Raw genomic sequence first — 24049 nt, forward strand, 5'->3', positions numbered from 1 at the left:
TAGTATGCATTGTCCTTCATATATATTCCTAAAGCAGGATGTATGCTGTTCATTTATATACAACATTGGTCGGAGCACAGACATTGCAGTGTCATGCTTTCATTCAAATTTCAGATGCCATATGTTCAGTACAATCGCATGGCATCAAGATGCAACATATTGCTTTGAAAATGCAAATTATTTCACACAGTGGCCTTCATGACTGGGAAGAGTAATGAAATGGGACGTATTTTACACATATGAAAAAATAAAGATTTATCATAAATATATGGACCAATATATGACGTTGAAGAACAAGAAGCAAAAAGGGAACAGTGCTCTTGCATAAAGATCGATTCTCTTTGCTGCTGATGGAATGACAGGCTTGGGAGGAGGAGGCTTCTTGTTGTTCTTGGCTTGAGATTTCCCGAGCCCATTGTTGACTTCAATGGGCTTCCCGTAACAGTCATAATTCGACAATTCAAAATCCCTTGGCAAGCTTCCAACGATGCTGAAATCATTGGATCTCAGATCAGATTTCGAAGTGCAAACTTTTTTGCATCTGGTCTCACCAACCTATGAAATAAAGAGTGGGAGAATCACAATCTACTCACAATATTTCATTAAGAAACTTAATGCAGCTGCTAGAGAACACTGAAAACAAACATACAGGAAATTACTTGTTGATAGCGATACATTACATCAGCCTAATTTGCTGAATGGTTGCGTGATAAAGTACTTAAGGATGATCAGTCAATCATATAAACTAATCCAAACATTCATAATTGTGTAATTTTTCATGCACAAGGTGCCTCCTGCTGTGCAACCTGCTATAGTTAGACACGTTCATTTTAAGATGATAAAAAGAGGGAAAATACTTCTGTAGAGAGTATTCTTGGAAATTGGCCCTGTGCTGTTGAACCTGCAGGACAGATACTGTTCAATACTTACATTTTTCTGAAGCCTGGAAGCTATATTAGTAATTAATCCTAAAGACCAGTGTTAGAGGCAATAATTGAAGTCTGTTTGATTGTACATAGTAGCCAGCTCAATACCCTCTATCTGATCCTAGGGTCACAACCTTGCATGGCAAGAAGGCACTTCCTTCAGACTCGCAGTCGCTGGTGCGACTTGTTACGAATAGGTAACAAGAATGCAAGACCTTTCTCATCACTTCCCATGAGCACACTGGGGAATAGTGTAACTGGGAACTCTAAATCTAACAATTTCATACCTATCTTTCAACAGCTCCATCAGTGCTCTTGGGGATCAAGTACCTCTGTGCTATGAGGTAACCACAGGTGAATCACTCTTTTTTATAGACCAGACAATCATACTGGCACAGACAATAAGCACTTAAAAGAAAAAAAGTATTTGATGCCCTTCCAACCGAAGTGTTTTGGGGAAAAATAAAGTTCCTATACTACCTTCCTTGGATTTTGTAAAGTTTATATTTCAGGCACAACAGATCAATAGGAAGATCACCCACACACAGGTCAGGGAGCTTGAAGATATTTGGAGTGCAAGGCACTGTACTTTGTGACTTGGGTAAATCTCCCCCAAAGTTTCTTTTCAATTGGACTGTACAGTAAAGCAGGGGAAAAAATAGGGGAAAAAAAAGGAAGAAGAAAGAATACAGGTTATGAAACTTAATTGCATTATTAATTATGCTGTTTGTTCACCTACAATAACCTGAGAGTTAGTTGGAAAAAATACTGGTTAACAATGAAGTTATACACATGGGCAACTGCCATTAGCATAAGTTTTACTAGGACTTCCTGAGCCACCAATCCATGGAAACTTGGTTCTTCCAAAAGCTGCCTGTCCCTCCTTCACAGCAGCCTGTTTCCCCTCCACAATGCCCTGAGGCATCTTACTCTCAGCTCTCTCTACCTTTGGCTTTTTGTAGTCTTAGACTGATAGTTTGGGCTATTTGCATCATTGCATTTTGTTACTAAAATAGTAATAGTGAAGTACAATACCAGACTTACAGAGGAATTAAAAACATTCTGGATAATATTATTAGCTTCTCTGTTACAACTGGGAAAGTACCTTTGATGAAAAGAATTGAGGCAGCCAAGAAGAGATCTAAACTTCAGCTGAAGCTTTTACTGTCACTTCTGACAATGCTGATTCTAGTGCAAGGTGGAAGAGAAGCACAGCACTATTCCCTCAGCAAAGACTGAATACACTTCCCCAGATTTGCCAGACTTATATTTCTCAGGAAAACAGTACGTTTTGAAACCAATGCACTAAAACTGAGGTGCAGGTTACACAACAAAACCAAGATTACAAGTTATGAAAAATAAAAACAAGATAGGTGTTCCATGGTGGTAAGGCAAAACCATACATACAAAATCCCTGAAACTGTTTCCCAGTAATCAAAGTGCTGACAGCCTGGGACAGTGTTCAGTATTGGACCAGCAGTGGCAAACTGCCCAGTCAGGTGGTGACAAAGACATGTATGACCACAATTATGTGACTCTGGGTGACATGGGGGCTGTCAGTCAGTGATCCAAGAAGTTCATTTCAATTGAATCATACCCAATGATACGGGTAATGAAGACATAAAACAGAGCCTTGTGCAATGAAAGGATAACTTGCAGGACATGTTAGCTCAAGAGCCCCAGAATGTTACAATTTTCCATGGTAAAAACGACTAAGATTTAATATGGCCATTACAAGAACTAGAATCATGTATGAAATTATAAGCCTCTTTTTGGATTTGCAAACTTGTGGTCCATTTCTCATACTGCCAGAGATGTATTTTAAAACTCAGTGACACTAATTGTAGTCTAAGCCATCTCATTTACAATACAGAATATTCCTGTTCCAACTGCAGTGTCTAGAGAGTGCTCCCCTGAAGGCAGCTATAAGTCAGTTCTCATTCACTTTCAGGACAGAGAATGGAGGGAACAGCTTCTAGGTCACCTCTGCCTTATAAGCAGAGGACTGGTCACAGCATGTTCACACAGAGCTCTGCTTAGTTTAGTCCTGATTTATCAGGGTGACACAATTTCCCTTCTAAGAGCAACCTGGCCCAAATTTTTCTTTAAGAAGTATGTGTTATTTTAAAAGATAATCCCATCTCCCTAGCTTTACAAATCTAATGCATCTCTATAATATATATTCAGTTTCTGCCTACACGTATTGTTAAATTTCTTTTCATACATATCTTCAACTATTCAATTTTTCTGTTGCTTTAATCTAAATTTGTTTCACTTGACCTACAACTTTCCTGAAGTAAAGTGAGATAAAACATATTAATATAGACAATATGCTTTTTATTATTTTAATAATATATATTAATATGCTTTTTATTCATCCTGTCTTGGTTTGTGCTAGAAGCGCAACAATATTCTTGACACTTACCAAAGGCTACAGGAACTGTTTTGTGTGGAAAATGATACCACAGGACTTTATTTTAGAGTACTATACTGAAGACTTGTAGAGAAAGTAAACCACTGTTAAATGTTTGACTTTATCTTGACACAGAACTTGGCCCTGGAAAATATTTGCTTTCACTTGCCTTATCCTGCTACAGCATCACGATCTATTGGCCAGACCCAGCCCACAGGGTGCTTCTACTGGCTTTTTCCCTGTAGGGGATGAGGAGCAGCTGTTTGGGAAGGGGAGGCTACTGGAATAGTGCAGCACACCCCCCATCCCTGATGGAACTGGGCAGCTGTTTCTTGTCCCTCTGGTGCAGAGGTGGGGGGGCAAGGAGGGCATGGAAAAGCAACGTGGCTCTTGGGGCTTGACCCAAAACACAGACCTAGCTCCTGTTTCTGCCAGGATGAGGCCACCTTGTCTAGGTTTATATGTTGAGAAGTACACCTGCCTTTTGATGAACAGCTCAAAATACCTAAAAATGGCTTATAGAAGCCAGAAGGCCACTGCGATGATTCCTTCTCACCTTTTACAACATCCAGGCTGACCAGTGCTCACTGCCGAGATCAGCACCTGCCACTGCTGCTGCTGCAGAGCTGCAGTGTGATAAGAAGAGCTGCCTATCCATGCAGATTGGCAGGGAGGGGGAACTAACTCCCCATCACTGACTCTGGTGCTCTTCTCACTCTCCACATTTACGGCCCAAACTAGTTACACTAGATTTTCCTTTAAAAACATCCAGGATGGAGAATTTTTTCCATGACCTTATTCCCCACAAACATATGTACCTTATTTCTAACCTGAATTTATTTGGCTTCAATTTCTAGTCACAAGGCATGACTATAGTTAGTCTGATTAACTGCTGGTACTTACAGATGGTAACAAATCTAACCTTGATTTTGCATAACTCAGATGATGTAACCAGGCCAACATACGGAGCCAAGTCAAATGTTATTAAGAATTTCTTACCTCCACATCATTACCGCTGTCAACCTAATTCATGATATTTTAAGAAATTCTATTCAGTTTGATTAAATCAATAAACACAGAGATCAGCTTTAATTTCACTGACCCATTTGAATCTATTAGCTAAAGGGGCTGACTTGTGAATAATATTAGTGATAACACTTATGAATAATAATTATTAGTCAGCCTCCTGTTAGCTATGCAATATTTTCCACTGATTGATGTCAGGCTTATAATTATTAAAGTAATGCCACTTAGTCTTTAAAAGTACTGGCACAAAGTTAGCTTCTTGCTGTCTTCTGCAGCCCTCCCAGTTTTAGAGGATTTATTAAAAAATCAACATTAACGTTTCACAGCACTCATGGACTAAGCTATTTAAAACATCCTAGATGCAACTTAAGCTGAAATCTTGATTGTAAAATGTCTAACATTAATAGCTGCTGTTTAACATCCTCATTAGCTGCTGTCAATGAAAGCTATTTCATCATCTGATTGGATATATCTGGCTTTTCCCCAAACACAGAGCAGAATATTTGTTCAACACTTTTTGCCTTTTCTGCTAATCCTTGATACTTAAAATATCTTTGTCTAGCATTGGACCAATAGTCTTGTTACTGGCTTTTGTATTCTTGCTATACATGCAAAGTAACTTCCTATTGCCCTCAGTTATGCTAACTATACATCCCTTTTGTTACCTACACCTATTATCTACACCTATTTGTGGATTTTAACTTATATTAATTACTATCAAAGAGAAATGCCTGAAGTTGAGTTAGTTTTCAGTATTTGGGGAGGTTTTTTCAGTTATGCTGGGGCTTTTTTGTTTTTTAATTAGTCTGGCTTCCCTTCTGGTCTGTATCTGCTTTAGATATTGTTACACAGCATCAGCATCACCAGCATAACTCATATCTTTCTGTTTAAATTCTTCCACCCAAAATAGAAAAAATAGTTCTCAAATTGGTGAAACCTGTCCTTTCACAGCACCAAAAATACCAGGACTAGACTAAATTTGTTTTGTGCAAATAGAACAAAGATCCTTTTCAATGGACTATTCACCCCGTGATCAAGCCCTCTTCATCCATCAGGTTGAAGTGTAATATAAAATGCATCATTTTTAAATCAAGAATTTCTGAGAGCAGAAATGTATTGCCCATACTTTGGAGCAAAGATTCAAAGATGCAATAGCACTGGCAGCTTTTCATGCTCAGCATGTGCCCTGCAGGCTGAAGTGCCTTCCTACTGTAATGCAGCATTCTCTGTCCTACACATGTTTTCTCTGCCATAAAATCACCTTGTCTCTTGCACCCAAACTCCTTTTGGCATGCAGATTTGCCACTAGTGCTGCCAGTTGTATGAGTCTTCTAAACAAGATGAAGAAGGAATTTTCTGACAAACTCTTGTCATTAATCTTTCTTGCACTGGTTTTGTGCTCTTCTCTTGCTCTTGCCATAATGATAGATGTGGATCATCAATAATGTAATGATTGTTTAGCATTGGTATATATTAAGACTAAGCATGTTTTCTGGTGCAGCTCAGCAGGAATCTGCTATTACATCCCAAATATTCCTTGCAAAGTACAGCACAAAAATATTTATACATAAAGTATCACAGAATCACAGCATGGCTAAGGTTGGCAGGGACCTTGAGATCATCTAGACCAATGCCCTGCTCAAAGCAGATTGCTCAGGGTCTTTTTACAGTCATGTTCTGAATTATCTCCAGGGATGGATACGTGAGTCACTGGAGCAGAAAGCACCTACTCCATACCTGAAATGCTGCCAGAAACTGTTAAAATAGACTGCAGCCTGTGGTTTTGTATACAAAATAAAATATAAACTGAGGTTTTGATGGTTCTACAAGAAAAATATGAGTCTTGAGTGCCACTAGAGGAGAAAAGACAGTATGGGAAGACTAGGTCACCACAGGTCACCACCAGTGGTTAGGTGTATTATAAATTAGTAGAGATGAGCATAGACCATGTCACATTTCAGAGTCTAGACATGGATCTGACAAGGTAAGGCATGCAATAGAACTATTTTTTTTCCCCAAAATAGCTGGATTTAGAGTTATTACCACCCCTTGCATGGCACTATTCATCATCTGCCATTCTTTTAGCAAATGTTCTCTCCAGTCAGCATCATATTATCTATGGGGGATAGCTCCTATAAATGGGCTTGATGAAAATGTGACTTTTGAAACTGAGGGGTGCTGTTATAGTTAACAGTGCAATCTCCCCTTGTAATCACACCACCAGTGAAAGCAAAAAGAAGCTGATTCATCTTCAAAACATTTCCCTTTTGCTTGTTTTTCTCACCGTATGATGTTGCATTGCTAGGAAACACACACAGACTCCTACTGAGGACTCCCAATAGAACCCCAGTGCCAGCAGTTACCACCAGGTTGCATAATTTTCTCCTCTACTTGGAACACCATCTCCTTGCAGCCACTATGAGCTAAGGGAGCCAAGCTGTATTTTCTCATGGCTTTTTGCCTGTAAATGTATAGCCATTGACAGTCCCAGAAAAACACATCAGAAGTGCTTACGTTGATTTTACTCTTCTTTCCTACAGATTCAGGGTGATCTTGCCAGATGGACCACTTGACTTTAATCAGACAGTCATAATGATAGAGCATCTGGGCTTAAAATGGCACTGACATTTTGAGGGGTTTTGTTGGAGGGGGCATGAGTCATAAAGCATGGATTCAGGGGTTTGGCGTATGCTGCTTTGGCACTATGCAGCTTTTACATCATGGAGCTGTGCATCCATGGAAGCCTTTCTCCATCTTTGGATTGTTGGCAGATTGTGAGCATTGTTTTCATCCTTCCATCTTCACTGTGGCTGTGGGTGGCTATTGGTCATCATCACTGACACAGTGACAAAAATGCTTTCCACTGAAAACTTCCAGGTGGACCTTACAGATTCTGCTACAGGGGATCTCTTCTCCTTATCTTCCATTATAAATGCCATCAAGCTTTTAATATTTAGGGTGTACTGAAAAGTTTATCCCTTTACCCAATTTCTTGTAATAAAAAAGCAGCAATAGCTGCTTGTACTTTTAATTATAATCATGTGGTTTTGTTATGGCTTGTTTTCATTAATATCAGACCAGATGCCCTTTTTATCTTTCATAAATGGAGCAAGCACATGAAAACAAATTGCTCCATGAGGGCTGGTGCTAGGGATGCCTGACCGCCCCACTTGCTTCCCAGTGCTCCCTCTGATCCTTCCCAGACCTGGACTCTTCCACGCCAGCAACCCCCATGTACCTTACATACTGGCCCCTTCTCCAAATCTGGAGAGACATCACTGCTGCATGGCTGCAAGAGGCAGCAAGAATTCAACTTGCTTCTCAGGGAACACTGACAAACTGGCCTGGCATCAGGATCAGGGACATCTTAAAGTGAAATAAAGTAATGTACTTTTTTTAAGCTCAATTCCCCTCTAAGAACTTACAGGTAAATATCAGCACCATTCGTTTAATGTCTCATAATAAGTGCTTCATTTAAGCTGGAGAAACACTTATAAATGCAATTATTCATGGTCTGTTTTTTCTCACTCAGAGTTTTCTGCTTTCAGGTCTTTCCTGTTGGCTTTTCCATTGAGTCCCATCTGGTTTATACACTGTTTCAAGCCTAGTTATGGTGAAATTTACAGCTACACTCTCAGTAACTTTTGCCTTATCATCACCTCCTGTGTGGAAAGAGAACTTTCTCAAACATTTCTACAGGATGTACACTCATTGCAGGAATGCAGTTCTAAGTTGTGCTTTCCTCCTAAAGCTATACATTGGTTTGCCTAAGTATTTCCAGACATTTAGCACAGTATTTGTTCTCTCCTCACACACCATCCTACACAAGCCTGATGAGAAACAGCTCCTGAAGTTCCGGGACAGCACTCTGGCCTCTTTTTGTTTCGTATTCTTTATGCCTTTCAAAAGAGTTTTTTTCCATTACCTGTTTCATTAATGTTTCCCTCCCCTGCATACTTGCCATATGACAAATGCATTCTCTACTTGATCATTACTAGGTCTGTATGGAAACAAACCAAATTTTGTGGGGCAGGACTAGTTCTGGATTAGGAGTCAGAGCTACTGGAAGATTTAGATCTTTTCTGATTTAGGAGTTAAGTACAGGTTTCTCCAGGGCTGAGAACTTTGAAAGTACTCCTGCATGGTAGCTGGTTCAGAGAGAGGGTTTTCAGCTGGGCAGATTTATAGCATTCATATATCTAAAATCTATAAATATAAATATTTATATATAGTCCTACCACATCCCAGTGTCAAATGATTCATCAGTCTGGGACTTTTTTATGTCTTACCCTGACCTTCCCAGTAATTACCAGCCCAGGATGTCCATCCTTGGGTAGGCTGTATTTCAAAGCAGGTGGCTGGATCCAAACTGAATCACTAGTCATGAGGCGAAGTGACCACTCAGCCAGCTTTTACAGCAATGAATACCTATATCTAATACGTCTTGGTAAACAAATGTTTTGTAAGTCTCTGTATGAATATCATCAGAAGCTACACATACCCATACCAATGACTCCATACAAATCCAATGCAGATTATTGTTGCACAGATTATAGATATTGGAATGTTAAAGGTCTCTGATAACAAATTGGAAAACCCTTAAATGTGCAGGTCAAACATGAGATGCTGGAGCTGACAATGCAAGATCTTGGAGGGGAGACACTTTAAGTTCTTGGAAGGCTGACTGAGGTCTGAATCCCCAAAACCTTCAGCCTACCATTAGATATCATTTATGGGGAGCATTGCTTAATTTCTGTGGGCAGTAACTCCCTTTCCTGTAAGTCTTAGAATGCACTGTACACCAAACTTGAATTCTTGAGAAAAAAAGTGTTAAAAGGATAGCATAGGCAATAAAAGCTATCATTTTATTCTCCTTAAGGCTATGATAATGACAATAAGCCCCTTAAAGGGTGTACACAATGAGGAGGGTCAGCAATTTAGCAATCTGGGTTTGTTCACACTACTGAAAAAGTGTAGTTTTTTGTTAATCTTGTTGTTGATCAAACTGAACGCTTACACTTGTTAATTACTTGAAATAGGAATAAACAGTTTTTATGCTGCTCTTCTGGACTGCTGCAACTATTTTGTCCCCAGAAACACCTGAATTTGGGACGTGGAAATTGCTGAACACAAAAATATCACATTCAGTTCAGTGGAAGCAAAACTTCTTTCTACTCAGTTCCCATATTGCCTGGGCTTAGGGAATTACTTGTGACACAAATCAAAGAAGTTATTGGGTTGCTCTAAATTGAGCCTGGTTGCCAGCCAAAACAGCTCCCCAGAGACTGCTACCAGGTGAGAATCATGGTAGTTAAATGCACCACCCTGCAATATCATCAGCTCCTCTGGACTGGGGGTAATTAGTTATGAGGCAATGTCAGAACTATACTACGACAGGGTTTCTGCCATTCTGGCATAAATTGTTCTCTCCTTAAAGAAATCTTAAGGTCACATTGTACACTACCAATATTATCTCTTGGATCTGGCCTAATAGCTTTATTTTATACATCGAAATTGCTGAGTCACTGAAAACTATAAGCCAAATTAATCTTTCACATATTGTAGCATAATGTGTTTTCTCCTGCAGCATAAATGTCAATTAAATATCACTTATGACCAAAGGCAGTTGGCTTGGGATGTCTGATAACTCTTTGAGCACAAAAAAGGGGTTTTACAACACCAGGAATTTGGCAACATGATGGAAAACTGGCATAAGCGAACATGTACATCTCATATTTATCCATATAAAGACATCTGACCAATTTAACCCTAAGCTCTGACAATAACAGAAATGCAGGAATGGTTTGACAGACAAACAGACCTGTCTTTTGTTTACAGATGCCAAGACTTCTGGATCTCTGTCTTCAGAGATGCTTGACATGCAATGCGGTGCAGCTGTGGCCATCCCCAGGGAAAGCAATGAGAGGGGTGTTATTTGAGTATGCTCTCAGCAAATACTGACTTAGAGTCCTGTCCTCTGAATAGTTACTGTTTGACAGCTGCTATTTGTGATGAGAGGAATACCAACTGTAAATTGGCTTGCTACTTTATTTACTTGAAGCTCAGCATCAACCATGGTGCTAGGGTATTAAAAGGCAAATTTTTCATTTAGTACATATGACCTCAAATTGTTAGGGACCAATTGGTCAGATTGCTGGCCATTAATTACCAGTATGTTTGTAATGTCTTGGCTACTTCCAAGGTTAAGCACTATCTAAAACTGTTAAGACACTATGTTCCTGGAATTGAATTAATAGAAGATAATGCTGATATACAGCTTCACAGCTCCTACCTGTAAAGTGCTGATGTGGACAGGAGTCCCTGTACCATTCACAGTGTTCTTCTTGGCAGCATTTCCACCCTTCCCTTCCGCTTGCTCTGCCTTGGCAATCTTTGCTTTTTCAGCTTCAATTCTCTTTGGATTGTTTAGCATTACCTGAACCACAGCATACTCCACCAGGGATGCAAACCCAAAGAGAAGGCAAACAATCAGCCAGACATCTAAGGCCTTCACATAAGACACTTTGGGAAGTTCAGCAGCAAGAGTGGTACATTCAGATGCCAAGCTCAGCACTGAGAAAATACCTATGAGAAGAAAAACAAAGTATTGATTAAAGAAAGCTTACACTTACTGCCACTGGCTGTGCTCTCTGAAACAGACAATACTGAATGATGTTTTGTAACAGGAATGGGACTTCACAATGTGGTTGGTGCAGCAGAAATGCGAAGTGCACATGCCTTCAGTTAATGAACAAGTTAGACTGAATACTTAGGTAGGATTTTCAGTTAATAATGAATTATTAATAATGAGTACCTTAATTTTAAAAACAAAGAAATAAATAAATGACGCTAAATTGGTTGACGTGGTTTTCCTGCCCTATCACACATCACACAGGTGTGAAAAGGGCCTTCCAAAGACTTATCTTACAACATGCATCTAAGTCTGGGAAGGTGGAAGAGAAGTACATGATACTTAAACCAAAAGACTCCCAAGTCCCTTAAATTACACTACCGTTGTCCCAGAAATCTGAACTGTGCTACAGCAGGAGTGACTCTCTGCATGACCTGTCCACAAGTGCGCTATGAAGCCTTAGATGAAAGGGAAGCTTTTACTGAAAAGCAAAGCTGTAACAGCACATTAAAAGTCTGTGTTCCCAATTCACTGTGAAGATAAAAATACAGAGATGACTGAGGGCCTACCATCATTCCCTTCCTTCAAGGATCTAGAGGAAGCTTTCTAGATAAAAGGCATTTCAGGAAGCCCTTATAATGATAAAACCAACATATCTGCAAAGGCTGTTGAAAGGTCACACTCATCATCAAACTGGGTTTCAACAAACATTTCTTCTAACAAGGCTTCCAAATATTCACATCACAAGAGACAAAACAGAAGTCTGATCTCACAGCAAGATTCCCCACAGGCTGCTATGAAATGGAAACAGTAGCAAGAACAGCTACATTTGGAAAAAGATAACTTTAGAAATGGCTGCAGTGTGGGGAAAACTTAGTTCCATTTTGGTTTTGTGAAAGTTAATGATAAAAATCTTTAGTTATGAGTGGGCAGCTTCATGAAATGTAATTGATGTCTATAGAAAATATTGTCAGAATGAGATAGTCTCAATTATGTTTCTTATGTTTCTGACATGCTATTCAAAGCCTGAAAAGTTTTGTAATTCATAGAAGATAATTTTCTTCAGATCCATTTTAAGTAACTGAGGATGTGAAAATATTACTAAAATTGAAAGTATCTGTACTGGCTGATAAAAGTATTCAATTCTAATTGATCATAAAACATCATTCTATTGCTACTGTTTCCATTTGGATTTTAATGAGATTGATATGATACTTTATTTGGTTTGGTTTTTTTTGGTTTTTTTTTGGTCCACTGGGATAACAGAATTGCCAGATGTGTTAGATCAGAATGACATGGCGAATACTGAACAGACAATATTCATTGTCTGCTCTGGCTTATGTTTCATGCACTGTATCTGAAGCATCCAAGTACACACATTCCTGTAAGGATAGAAAGCACAGAATAGTCCCTTTTTTAGAAAACTTATTTTCACTGACCAACACCAGCTGTCTGGGGATGAACACTAATTATGGATCATAAGGAACTACAATAACAAGTACAAACAAGGCTGTACTGCCTCTTAACATACGTAGGATACCTCTGCTTAGGCCCAGCTTGCTGTACATTCCCTATCAGTGTACTGTACCAAGTACATGCATGTCTATGCTAGACTTTTGAAAGGCAGCCTCTACCCTTACCCTTAATAACCAAATTATGTAATGATAAGGATTGGCTCAACATCTTGGATATTATATTTTTTTCCCCACTAATTTTAATAGTGTTCACTATCTTAATATGTGAGTACCATTATCATGCCTGGTCCTGAAAAAAATTGTACAATCACCTTGTAGAGTTTAAAATAGTAGACCTTGAAGTCTTGGATTTAATCCTACAAAACTAACTTAAAATTTTTACCAGCAGAAAAGATGTTAGTGGATCTTTCATCTATTTGCTCAGTAGAGCAACTGAGGTTGTGGTGACCTGATGTTAATTTCCACTTGTCTGGATTCCTAGGACAGAAAGTTTATTCTCAGAGTCTGAGAAACTTCTAGGTTTTCAAGGTAACAATGAAGGGAGACAGGAGTACAAAAATATTCTAGTAAACAATTCTTTGCTGCCAGACCAGGGTTAGTATGGCCTCAGAGACCCTAGCACCAGAGTTGTAAGTCACACATCTGGCAGCAGCTACACTAGATACCTACCTAACACAGTCCAAAGCTCAAGGCTCAAACATGAGTGAGGAGAATGAACAAATAAACTGCAAGATTATTTATTAAAAATAAAAATAAAGGGACAAAAAATTCCCCCTTTTCTTCTCAGGAAGCTTTAAAGAGAAGGGACAGAGCTTCTTTCTCCATACTTGCAAAGTAAAGGGAGTGTAAGCATTTCTAGGAAATATCTCTATATTTTTGCCCCTAGTGTGGCATCCTTCTCAATGGAAAAGTTTAGTTTATCAGTGAGGTTGGTTAACTCCCAGACTAAAACATGACTGTAGAGAGCTACTATTTTAAATATACTACCTAGGTTACATGTGGATAATATCTGAAAGTGCCAGTCCAGCAAAGTACTTCAGCACAAGCTGCCAGATAAATAAATCTCCCTTTTCTGAATCCATCAAACTCTCTAGCCTCAGCACTATCTCTTGGCAGTGAATTCCACAGGTGAATTATGCACTGTATATATAAAAAAATATTATCTGGTTTATATTACTGCTTTAAAAATGTCTGACTTCATCTCACTAATGGTATTGAAAAAAATAATATTCTGTCTTCCTTATAATTTGATCTCTCTAACATGTTATGCCATTAAACTTCACGAACTAAAATACAAAATCTGGCTAAACCTTATTCATACTACAGTTTTAGCATATATCTTTATTTTTTTCCTTTGAGACTCTACATTTGTTGCAAGATTATAGAATGAAACATCTAGAAGTAAGACAGATCTAAGGACAGGAGTGATGGGGGAGGCATGTCTGCTGCAGAGCTAGCTGTCCTTTATAAGTGGGGAATATATCACCAATCCAAGCTTTCTGCTACCTCCTGTACCCCTGCCTGCACCCTGGATTAATGCTCCACCCTGTTAGGCCACTAACATACTGACTTTCTGAGTGTCTTGTATTCCTAAATCACCTGGAAGCTTTTGGGATGCCTTGCCATGGGGAGCAGTAGCCCACTGTACTTAAGTCTATGTACAATTGCATTAAGATATTTGTAAGTAAATGAAGTAGCTTCTCATCTGATGAGATCTGTATCTAGCCATTGAGAGTGCAGGGGCCATTGGGAACGCTTGGGATTAGGTGTCATTCACTTTACACACAACAACTGTTAATCTTGTTAAATTTCAAGGTCAGCTCCCTTCAAGGATGTATGTAGCTAGAAGAGTTAGCTTGCTGCTCTCCTGCAAACTGCAGAAACATAAATCTTACCACAGTGACAATCTTAACAACTTGCGTTACTAGATAACAACTCATGATTAAAGGATGGTGAGATTTAGAGGTCTTTTCTTGTCTGGGGATTCAGGAAAAGCCACATAACCAGGCCAATGGTTAGTATTGTTGAAAATGCATTATTGCAGAAATGCTAATACAGAAAAAGAACCAATAAACACTTATAATAAATGAAGCAAATAAACAATAAATAAGCATGCATGTTTAGTCACAAAGACATCCATGTTACATAAATCAGCACTATGCCTCTTTTAAATTTAATATATAATTAATAAGCCTGTCTGGTTGGCTCTTTGAAGTACAGGATTATAAAAGCTCAGGTTTTGATCATATTGGAGCTCACTGTGTGAAAGTATTTCCAGTTTGTGTTTCTATCATCTTTCTAATTTAATGCATGCTACATTTTCCCCAAACTTTTTTTTCCTTACACTGTATTATGTTTCACATTATGGAACATATCCTTGCTACTTTTCAAGGTTAGAGATTTCATTTGTTACTTGCTATCAAATTAATACAGATTGTGACTCCTCCCCAGGTGACTATTAATATCTGTAAAGGTCCACAGAACAGGAAAAAAAAAAGAGGCAAAAAAAGCTGACTTGTATTCTAAAATAGACCCCTAGAAAAAAGATACAATAAACACAATGGTTTTGTTACATTTAGGTACAGCAAGGTAGCCCGCTGCAGCTCACAAGCCACAAATAGCACTCCAGTCATGGTTCTCCAGATTTTAAAATTGACGAGACTATTTCAGTTGGAAGGGACCTATAATGATCATCTAGTCCAACTGCCTGACCAGTTCAGGGCTTACCATAAACTGAAACATATTGTAAAGGGCATTATCCATTTGCCTCTGAAATATTGACAGGCTTGGGGCCTTAATGACCTCTCTAGGAACCCTATTCCAGTGCTTGAGCACCAAAATGCTTCCTAATGCCCAGTCTGAACCTCCCCTGGTGCAGCTTTCAGCCATTTACATGTGTCCTGTCACTGGATACCAGGGAGAAGAGACACCTCCCTCTTCACTTCTCAGGAAGCTGTAGAGAGCAATGGGGTCACCCCTCAGCCTCCTTTTCTCCAAACCAGACCAGCCCAAAGTCCTTCTCATAGAACATGCCTTCTGGCCCTTTCACCAGCTTGCTTTGGATGCATTCAAGAACCTTCACAACTTTCTTAAACTGTGGGGGATTTATGGCTATCATTTTATTTTGCCTGTCATACCACAGGAGAGAGAGGCATGGTATATAACCTGAGACTGGAGCAATGGGGCTCAAGCCAGGAGGTACGTGGATGCTTTTCCACCTAACAAAACTTGGCATCGTATCTGCTCCAGCTGGCTCTCAACACACCAATTTCAGCTATCAGATGATGTAGCAAGTCCTGACTCCAAGGGTTCCAATGCTTATTGACACACGTTCATGCACTTGAGGCTGCACAGGAGTCATGTCCTGTGGAGGTGCAGAGGTTCAAGTGGGGGGGAGATGTTTCTGAGTAAGTCGGGTGGCTGGAGGGACTCTGAAACTGCATCACTGGGGTCTGACAAAAGCTGTGCTGAACCTCCTGGGATGTGGAAATGATTTGGAAAGTATGGACTTGGGGAGGTGGGAGTGCCAGGGCATGGGGAAGGGGAGGTCATGGCATGGGGAAAGGAATCCAAATAGGAGTGTCAGGATGCAAGAGCCCAGCTCTGCATTTCACTGAACTCTTGCGGTCAGCAGGTTTGGCCACCCCAGAGCTGGAGTCCCACGTTTAATCCAATTAGTCAAGATAATATTGTTTTGATTAACTCTGTGTCCTACTATTTCATAATAAGTGAAGGGCCTGCCTACTGTGTTGTACTGAGCAGCACAAACACACAAGCCTGAAGTACTCTCATGAACTGAGTCTCTAATGAAATAAAACTAATCAGGTAAAAAGGATGCTAATTCTTTTCCAGACATCACTCTGTTTCTATTTATCTTCAGAAAAACTGCTTTAAGAAGTAGCTATTTAGACTCTTGCTCATCATCCTCCTTTCTAAGTCATTATTCAATTGTTCAAATTCCTATAATCTGCATATTGCCACAGTGTCTGCAGCATCACCCATACATGGATGAGATGTTTTTATCTGGATTGAGAGGAGCAGAGACAGTGTGCTTATTACACAAGCACTGTAACCATTATCAAGTGAAGTCTTAGTGAGGAGGTGGATTTTACAGGACTAGGAATGAGGACGTTTCAGTGAAAGTGATGAGCAGATAATGGAAGTGAAGTTGCTTTCAGTGCCCAGTGTCATGTTGTCAAAGCAACTGAGAATGACTCAATGGTATTAAAGTGGATTGTGACAGTATGCGTAAACGCAGGTTACCCAGTGGGACTCTTGCAGCACTTGCATCAGGATTGATCCAAAATGACAGCCAGGACAGAACAACAATTAGCAGTGTAGGAGCATAAACACCCATCATGTAAAATCCAACTTGTCTTCTTAAAGTGAAGATTACTTCTACACAAGTGTAATAACCTTTAAAGAAATAAATGCATTAATATATAATGTGCTTTGCAGGTCAACCTCTTCCGATCCGTATCTTCCAGGCCTTTTTCTATGTAAGAGCAAAAGCTCAATTACTTGATTTTCTTTATAATGGCAAAGAGTTCAATTTGGAAAAAAAAAAAGTTCAAAACACTGTAAAACATCTGTATAACCACCAAGTGTAGTCAGGCATATACTACTCTTTGTGCTCTGTAAGGCACCCTCTGCCTTTTCACAGCGCATCAGTAACAGGCAGTTAAAGTGACCCTCATCTTGATGTTGGCCTCAAGATGCAGTCCAGATAAAATAAATGGGGTCTGGCAGTCATACTAGCTGAAGCTCATCTGAAAAGCCTACTTAGCATTAATAAGTGCAAAAGATGGAATAAAGAAATATTAGTGTAGAAAGTTCAGAATGGAAAGAGGTGATCTGAATGTGACTCTAAGCAGATACTCCCCCAGTATTGAAAGTTGGTATAGGAGACTTCTAAAATTGGTGCAGTCTTTTAAAATTCAAAAAGACTCTAAAAACACCGTAAATTTTGAAAACAAGGAATACTGCCTCAAATGTTTTAAAACAAGGATTTAAAGCACACAAACATTTCCCAAGGTATCTGTTAAGATGAATTCAATAAAAAAATAAAAAGCTGCAGACAATAGAGGTTTTACTGGAGGTAACAGATGGATCAGGAAGTCTGATAACCAGAAAACAAATTCTGTTCATATTTTTATTCAATTAGCAGAACTGACATTGCAAAAACAATGTCATAAACTATTCTATCACAAGAAAAAGACATTCCTGTGTTTTATTACAACTTCAAAATTCAGGTAAGTATCTGTAAATAAAGTTGGCACAAAGCTGATTTAGAAGATAGAATCTGTCAAAAATATGTCTATTTCTCTTCTAAATGTTATCAACTAAGTGCCATAAAGTGATAAGTCATCTTAAAAGGGCTGTTTGGGCACACAATAGCCCAAAAAAACAAAATTAAGGAGACAGTTCCTTGTGTAAAAGGCTATACCAAATGGTATTTCATAGTTCATTCTATTCTATTCTATTCTATTCTATTCTGTTCTGTTCTGTTCTGTTCTGTTCTGTTCTATGGTCTTTTGTCTGGTAAACTTTCCTCTATAATTTCTGAATTGTTTCCAGATACATTTATGTTTTATTTTCAAATGAGGGATGATCTTCAAAATCATTATGTTTTAGACTGGAAATGCATTCTATATGTCTTTGAATAATTATTCATCAGGCAGAGAACAGTATCTATTGCTTCACCATTCAGCCTGCAAGGACTTATTGCTTCTGTCCCACATACTGGTAAACAAAGAATAGGCAATTTTCAAATTTAAATATTCAACTTTTTGCCACAAAAAGTCACCCCAAATTTGTTGACCCTCTTTCTTCTTAGGTAAGTATGATAAAATGTCAGTTGATGCAAAAAGTAAGTAAAGATTAAGTGCTTTGAAATTGGCAGGAATCTCTTCTATAAGCCATAATTTTGAATATTTGCCTGTTGATTACCTGACAAAATCCTTAGCAGAATTAATTTTAACTGTGTGCAAAACCTGCTTTTTAAAATACTTTCAATGTAAGAATTTACAGTAAATGAAACAACTGCTGACTACTGAAAAAAAACTCTTAAAATACTTCATAGTACTAAAATATTCTATTCACATTAATGAAGTACTAATTCCAGTCTTGATTATGAGATTAACACGGATGTTCTTAATTTTTAAACAAAAACAGAATTTGCAATAAAAGAATTGTTACTCCACTCCTCTGATGGCTCTTTCATGTTCCTCCTTTAATATTCAAATCACATACATATATACACAAAATGCAACCATTTTACTGAGTACAGTGTCATTTCAACTTGTGGTCACAAGGTGCTTAAACTTGAGAGAACACTCCTGATTTTTTTTCCTGTTTAATAATAAAATGTACAATTATTTTCTTTAAGGCTTCTAAAATGCGTAAAATATCTTCAGATTTTTTACATGTTTAATTTTAGATTTAGGGCAAAACTCAAAATGATCACGATAAACTTCAGTAACAAGAAGCAATTCTGAGTAAGTGTTTTGGTTTTCCCCTCAAATACAGGGGAAAAATAAGTTTTCCAATTTTCCTATTTATATTTTTCTGGGGAATTGAAAGATGCATTCCTTTAATTTTTCACTAATTTGTAGCCTATTTCTTTCAGTTAATTCATTGTTTAATTAAGAATAAAATATTTCTTACTGATAAACAAGCTTCTGCAATATCCTAACCTAGATTTAATGCAGTCATTGCCAGTTGTTGGTTGTTTTCACAAATGCAAAACTTTCCTAATGAGAGATAATTTCTTATTATTTACAAATTGTATATCACCTGACATGCTGAACTATGGAGCTAGGCTAAGAACTCACTCATTTTGCAGTAAAAAAACAAGCCCTATTTCAGTTTTCATTATAATTTTCAAGTTAAATCCCTTAGCTCTGAGATCTGCTAAGGTTACTTGAGATCTCTTCAGACTTGGGATCTAGCTTAGGAACAACTGCGAGTAATAGACCCTCAACTTCAGCTGAATAGCCAATGAGAAACTTGGACAGGATCCTCAAAAGATGTGGCACCAAAGCCATCTTCATTGAGTTTTAATGGAAGATTTATTCATATGATGCAAAAGCACTGACTAAAATATACTCTGCTGATTTCTGTTGTAGAAAGTCTCTTGTAGTTGCCACAATATGTGAGTAGTTTGGGTATAATTATAGGCAGGAATCAGTCAAAGTAGAAAAGAAAAAAAGATATTTTTGAGACATTTTTTATTTCAAAATTAATAATTTTTATGTCATTAAAAGCCAGAGTACAGAAACCATTGGATAAATTTGTGCCTACATTCAGAAAATAATTATATGATTAAATTAATACAGGGCTGAGGATTGTAAGCAGCTTTCTATAATGACAAACTTTCCACAATACTGAAGAGAAGAACCTACAGGGTGAAGCATTTGAAGTTATACTTTATCACTATCCACTTCTGTAATAAAAGTTGAACTAGAAAACCAAAATTATCCTACTTTACTCCAACTGGCATAATTCAGTGTGAATATCCTTTCAGAAAAGTTAGACACAAGCATAAATAGGTATTGGGATTATAGAAATACCTCAGTGACAGTAAGAACACAAGACATGCAAGCAAAACCAAGACAAACAATCTCATCTTCAACCTAGATGTTTCCATATTCTAATTAGTTTGCAGTAATCACATATGACAGTTACTATTATATGAACTACTTGCTAGTTAATCTATTTTATCACATGAAATGTAAGACACGAACTGGAATATTAATCATTAACTATGAACAGCAATTGAAGAAAGCTTTGAGTTTTTTACCAAGGAAATAATTTTTATTACCTACCTGTGCCTTTATAGTACTTGGTACAGTTACCGTATTCAATATCCTCCTTTTTAATATCAAACTGAGGCAGAGCAATTTTCTCTAGCTGTACAGGATCTCCAGACTGCCAGATAAACCGTAAGTCATCAGTTGTGTAACCAACTACAAGAACAAAAGAAGAATAACAGTTGTTTAAAGAACTCTCTCAGAGTAAACTCTGTAAGGAAATCTAGCATAAAAGCATAATATTTCTTTCACTCTTTTACTTTTTATTTCCTATTAAAAAAATGAATACAAAAATGAAATAATAATCTACTTTTTTTTTATTTTTAATGTAGGCCTAAATTAGAACTTGATGGATGAAACATTACATTATCTGCAATATTACACTGATTAAAAGGTGTTTGCTACAATACTTACTGTTCAAACAAAGAAAGCAAAGCTCTATTCTCCACAGCTTTGAAGCCTCCCTATTCATTCAAACTCTCCTTCAGCAAAGCATGAAAAATATATTGAACTTTAACAGCACTCACAAGTCCTAGTAACTTCAAAAGAATTTAACAACTCAATTACTGTGATGAATCTTTTTTTGTGTGTAAAACAACCTTTCTGCTTAGTTGTTGAGATTAAAGGCCTTGGTTCATGAAAGCACTGCCATTCAGGAACTAGTTGACCAGGAATTTAAGTAGATGTGTAGTCCCACTGAAATCAGTTCAGTGCCTTCATCATCCCCTGAGTATCGACAGACTTCAGCACACATCTGAGTGTCTAAATCATGATATATCCAACATCACCAAGCTAAAGGCAGTGAAAGTTAGGCTCACAGTATTTAGGCATAAAGCAATATTGATTAAATAGGGATAAAATAATAATGATTTTACATGGCTTTTTTATGCTACCTTCTGTTTATTAAGGATTAAATGAATTCAAACAGAGATACTGTGTGTTAAATGGAAACAAATATGGGGAAACATGAAGAAGATGGAGTTGGAATGCATTTCAGTCTCTAACAGAAGTTTAAAGAACTATTCTTTTCCTAGAGGCATTAGACAGTGGGGGGGTTTAACCTCTGAAAAACAGCTGTGACAAAAAAATGTGAAATGTTCATAAGCTTCTCTAAGATTCAGAAAAACTTAATAAAAATCAGAGTTTGTCAAAGCCCCATGAAGGAAAATAATACAAAAAATATAATTTGCTGTTTTAATGCTTCATTCATAAAATAAATCTTGCCCCCTTACAACATACACCAAATCACAAGTCTATCAAGATCCTTTATGATAACAATTACTGGACAGTGAAAATTTTGTCTATATGGAATGTGTAGCACTGGGTATCATAACTGTAGATAAGAGAAAAGCCTAGCAAAAGCTGGTGGTCTTTTTTTATTTTGAAAATCTAGCAACTAGAAACAAAATATTGATTTGAAAATAACTTAAGTAAAATTAAACTGTCAATGGCTAACAGGGAAAGCACTGTTGGAACTGGAGGGTTCTTATTTTTGACAAAATTCTTACTTTTGACAACTGAATTAAAAGATAGAAGAAAACTTAGTACACACTGTGTTTCTAAAGGAAGAAATTCCTCCTGAATTTGAATATATCAGTTTAGCACGGAGAGAGAAAGTTGTTAAACTGTCATTGTTAAATTAACAATTAAAAGTTGTTTAAATGAAGTTATTGAGATTTTTTTTGAGTAATTATTCCATTAGTATTACTGCTTAATTCCAGTTTAACCCCAAACTTATTGGCGTTTACTGTAAGAGTTTACTTCAGCTAATGTATATATATATATATATATATTAGTGATGGGCTAAACTGCTACGGACATACCACGATTCTAAAGGTAAATGCTGGCAATCAGAAACTAAATTGTAAAGCTCTGATATTATTATTACCCTTGCTTCTACTGGGATGTCCTGCTCAGCTTTGATTAAACTTCCTCTTTCTTCACATTTGTCTTGCCTTCCCTACCCTCCTTTTCCCCACCAGATTTGGTGGATTAACAACTTCACGAAGTTTTTGTATTATAGCAGGAATGGGCTGGAGCAAGCCACCTTCCTTCTCTCTGCTTCACATTTGTCCTTACTCAGGAAAACTGAATTGCCATGAAAGTGGAATCACCAGGGATCAGTGCTGGGAAAAGGCTGTACTTGTGTAGGCACCCTTCTACTTGTGTGCAGGAAAACAGATTGTTTTCAGAAACATTCTGGCTGCAACTTCCAGCATGGCATGAAGCCCTTCACAGATGAGACCTGGCTGCCCCTTTGTAAGATCAAATCAATTAGAGACCAGACTGGTAAAGGACAGACACCTGACAATATCTACAATACATCTTGAAACCACTTTCAAAAGGTTTCATACTAATGCATTGGCATCATGTACTTTTCCTTCAGCATCATATCAAAAGAGTTTCAAACAATGCAATGCATTCTAAATTCAAGGGGATAAATTGGTCCCCAACAACCTACAGAGCAGCACAGGCTGTGAAGTTAAAACTACTTGGGGAAACCATGGATTCTTTTTCCCAAATGATGTGTGTTTCCATTTTAGTAACTTTACTGCAGAAGTTTCTGTAAAACTCATCAGTTGTCATTATGTTTGATAGCAAAAGCTAAAAACAGAGTGCATGGTGCCATAACCATAAAAAACATTTTTGATAGGGAAATCTATGTTGCTAGGAACCAGTGAAGATTCTTTTCAAGATTATTTTCATTTAAAATGTTGACATGAACAATACAGAATTGATCATTTTTTGTTTGATTCTCACACATGCCTAGAAGGCAACTGGTTTTATGCATAGATTGATTTACTTACAGCTTTCCAATTGCATCTTGCAGCGCTGTGTATCCATAGGAAACAACGTCAAGTCCAAAGGGCATGATAGAGTAATAGACAATCTGAAAACACAGAAACAGAATTTAAAAACAGTGTGAGCTGCCATGCAAACAGTAGACGGCAGAAAGAAAACAAAATTCAGGTATTTGATTTTCAGCTTCTAAAATAGCAGAAAAAAATAAAGGTATGATAAGTAACAGTTTAAAATCGAGCTCTCTCTGTTAGTCTGAGAATCAATTTTTATACAGAGCTTTAAACATATAGCAGTTCACAAATAAGAGACCTACTAATATATGACGAAATACGTATAGGTCATAAGACTAACCAAACCAAAGGTTCATACAAAAGAGGGTCCTGTCTTCAGCAGTGGCCAGTGGCAGACTCTTGAAGAAGAATATGAGACTACAGCAACCAGGAATAATATTGTGCTAGATATCCAGCAGCCTCCCAGTAGTTACACCTCATGGACTTCCTAAACTGGAAGTGATGCTTCTGTATTTAAAGAACCTTGAAAGATTTTTTTCCTGCCCAATAACCTGCTTTGCTTCCAGCTGCTTTTTACTTTAATCATGCACCACATCCTGCAGCAAGGAGTGCCATGGCTAAGCTGCACACACTCTATCATGACTAAGTAACCACCACTTTCTTTGGCTGACGTAGAAATTCGAGTTCAAGGATGTGCAAATTATATGATATTGCTAAAGGCTTTACTTCAGATAGCCTACTTACATTTCAAATTTCTAGTGCCTGCTATGCTATCAAATGACATGCTTTAAAATATCTTAATCTGATTTCTTTACACACATTTAATTTACTGTGGTATTGTTTACAAACTGTCATATAAATTGAAATATTATTCATAAACTGTATTATACTACTAAGTCTAAAGCAGCATATATATCTGATATATCTTAAAAGAGGAGTAGAAATAGGTCAATA

The 24049-nt window shown here is 37.7% G+C and overlaps 1 protein-coding gene across 2 annotated transcripts in view; it reads right to left on the reverse strand.

The window, feature by feature from the left end:
* Positions 1-236: 236 nt before the first annotated feature.
* The window catches only part of GLRB (glycine receptor beta), a 44637-nt gene continuing 20824 nt past the window's right edge, over positions 237-24049 (reverse strand). Inside the window, exons 5-9 of one of the 2 annotated variants that reach the window (XM_005148930.4) lie at positions 23090-23172; positions 20298-20438; positions 16735-16887; positions 10658-10950; positions 259-555 (exon numbers count right to left, since the gene is read on the reverse strand). In XM_005148930.4, the coding sequence (XP_005148987.1) occupies positions 259-555; positions 10658-10950; positions 16735-16887; positions 20298-20438; positions 23090-23172 (967 nt within the window). Of the gene's footprint in view, positions 556-10657; positions 10951-16734; positions 16888-20297; positions 20439-23089; positions 23173-24049 lie in introns of both variants that reach the window. The other variant, XM_005148931.4, reaches the window with a different exon arrangement.

The sequence above is a fragment of the Melopsittacus undulatus genome, chromosome 7, assembly GCF_012275295.1.
Source record: "Melopsittacus undulatus isolate bMelUnd1 chromosome 7, bMelUnd1.mat.Z, whole genome shotgun sequence".
Classification (NCBI taxonomy): Eukaryota; Metazoa; Chordata; class Aves; order Psittaciformes; family Psittaculidae; genus Melopsittacus; species Melopsittacus undulatus.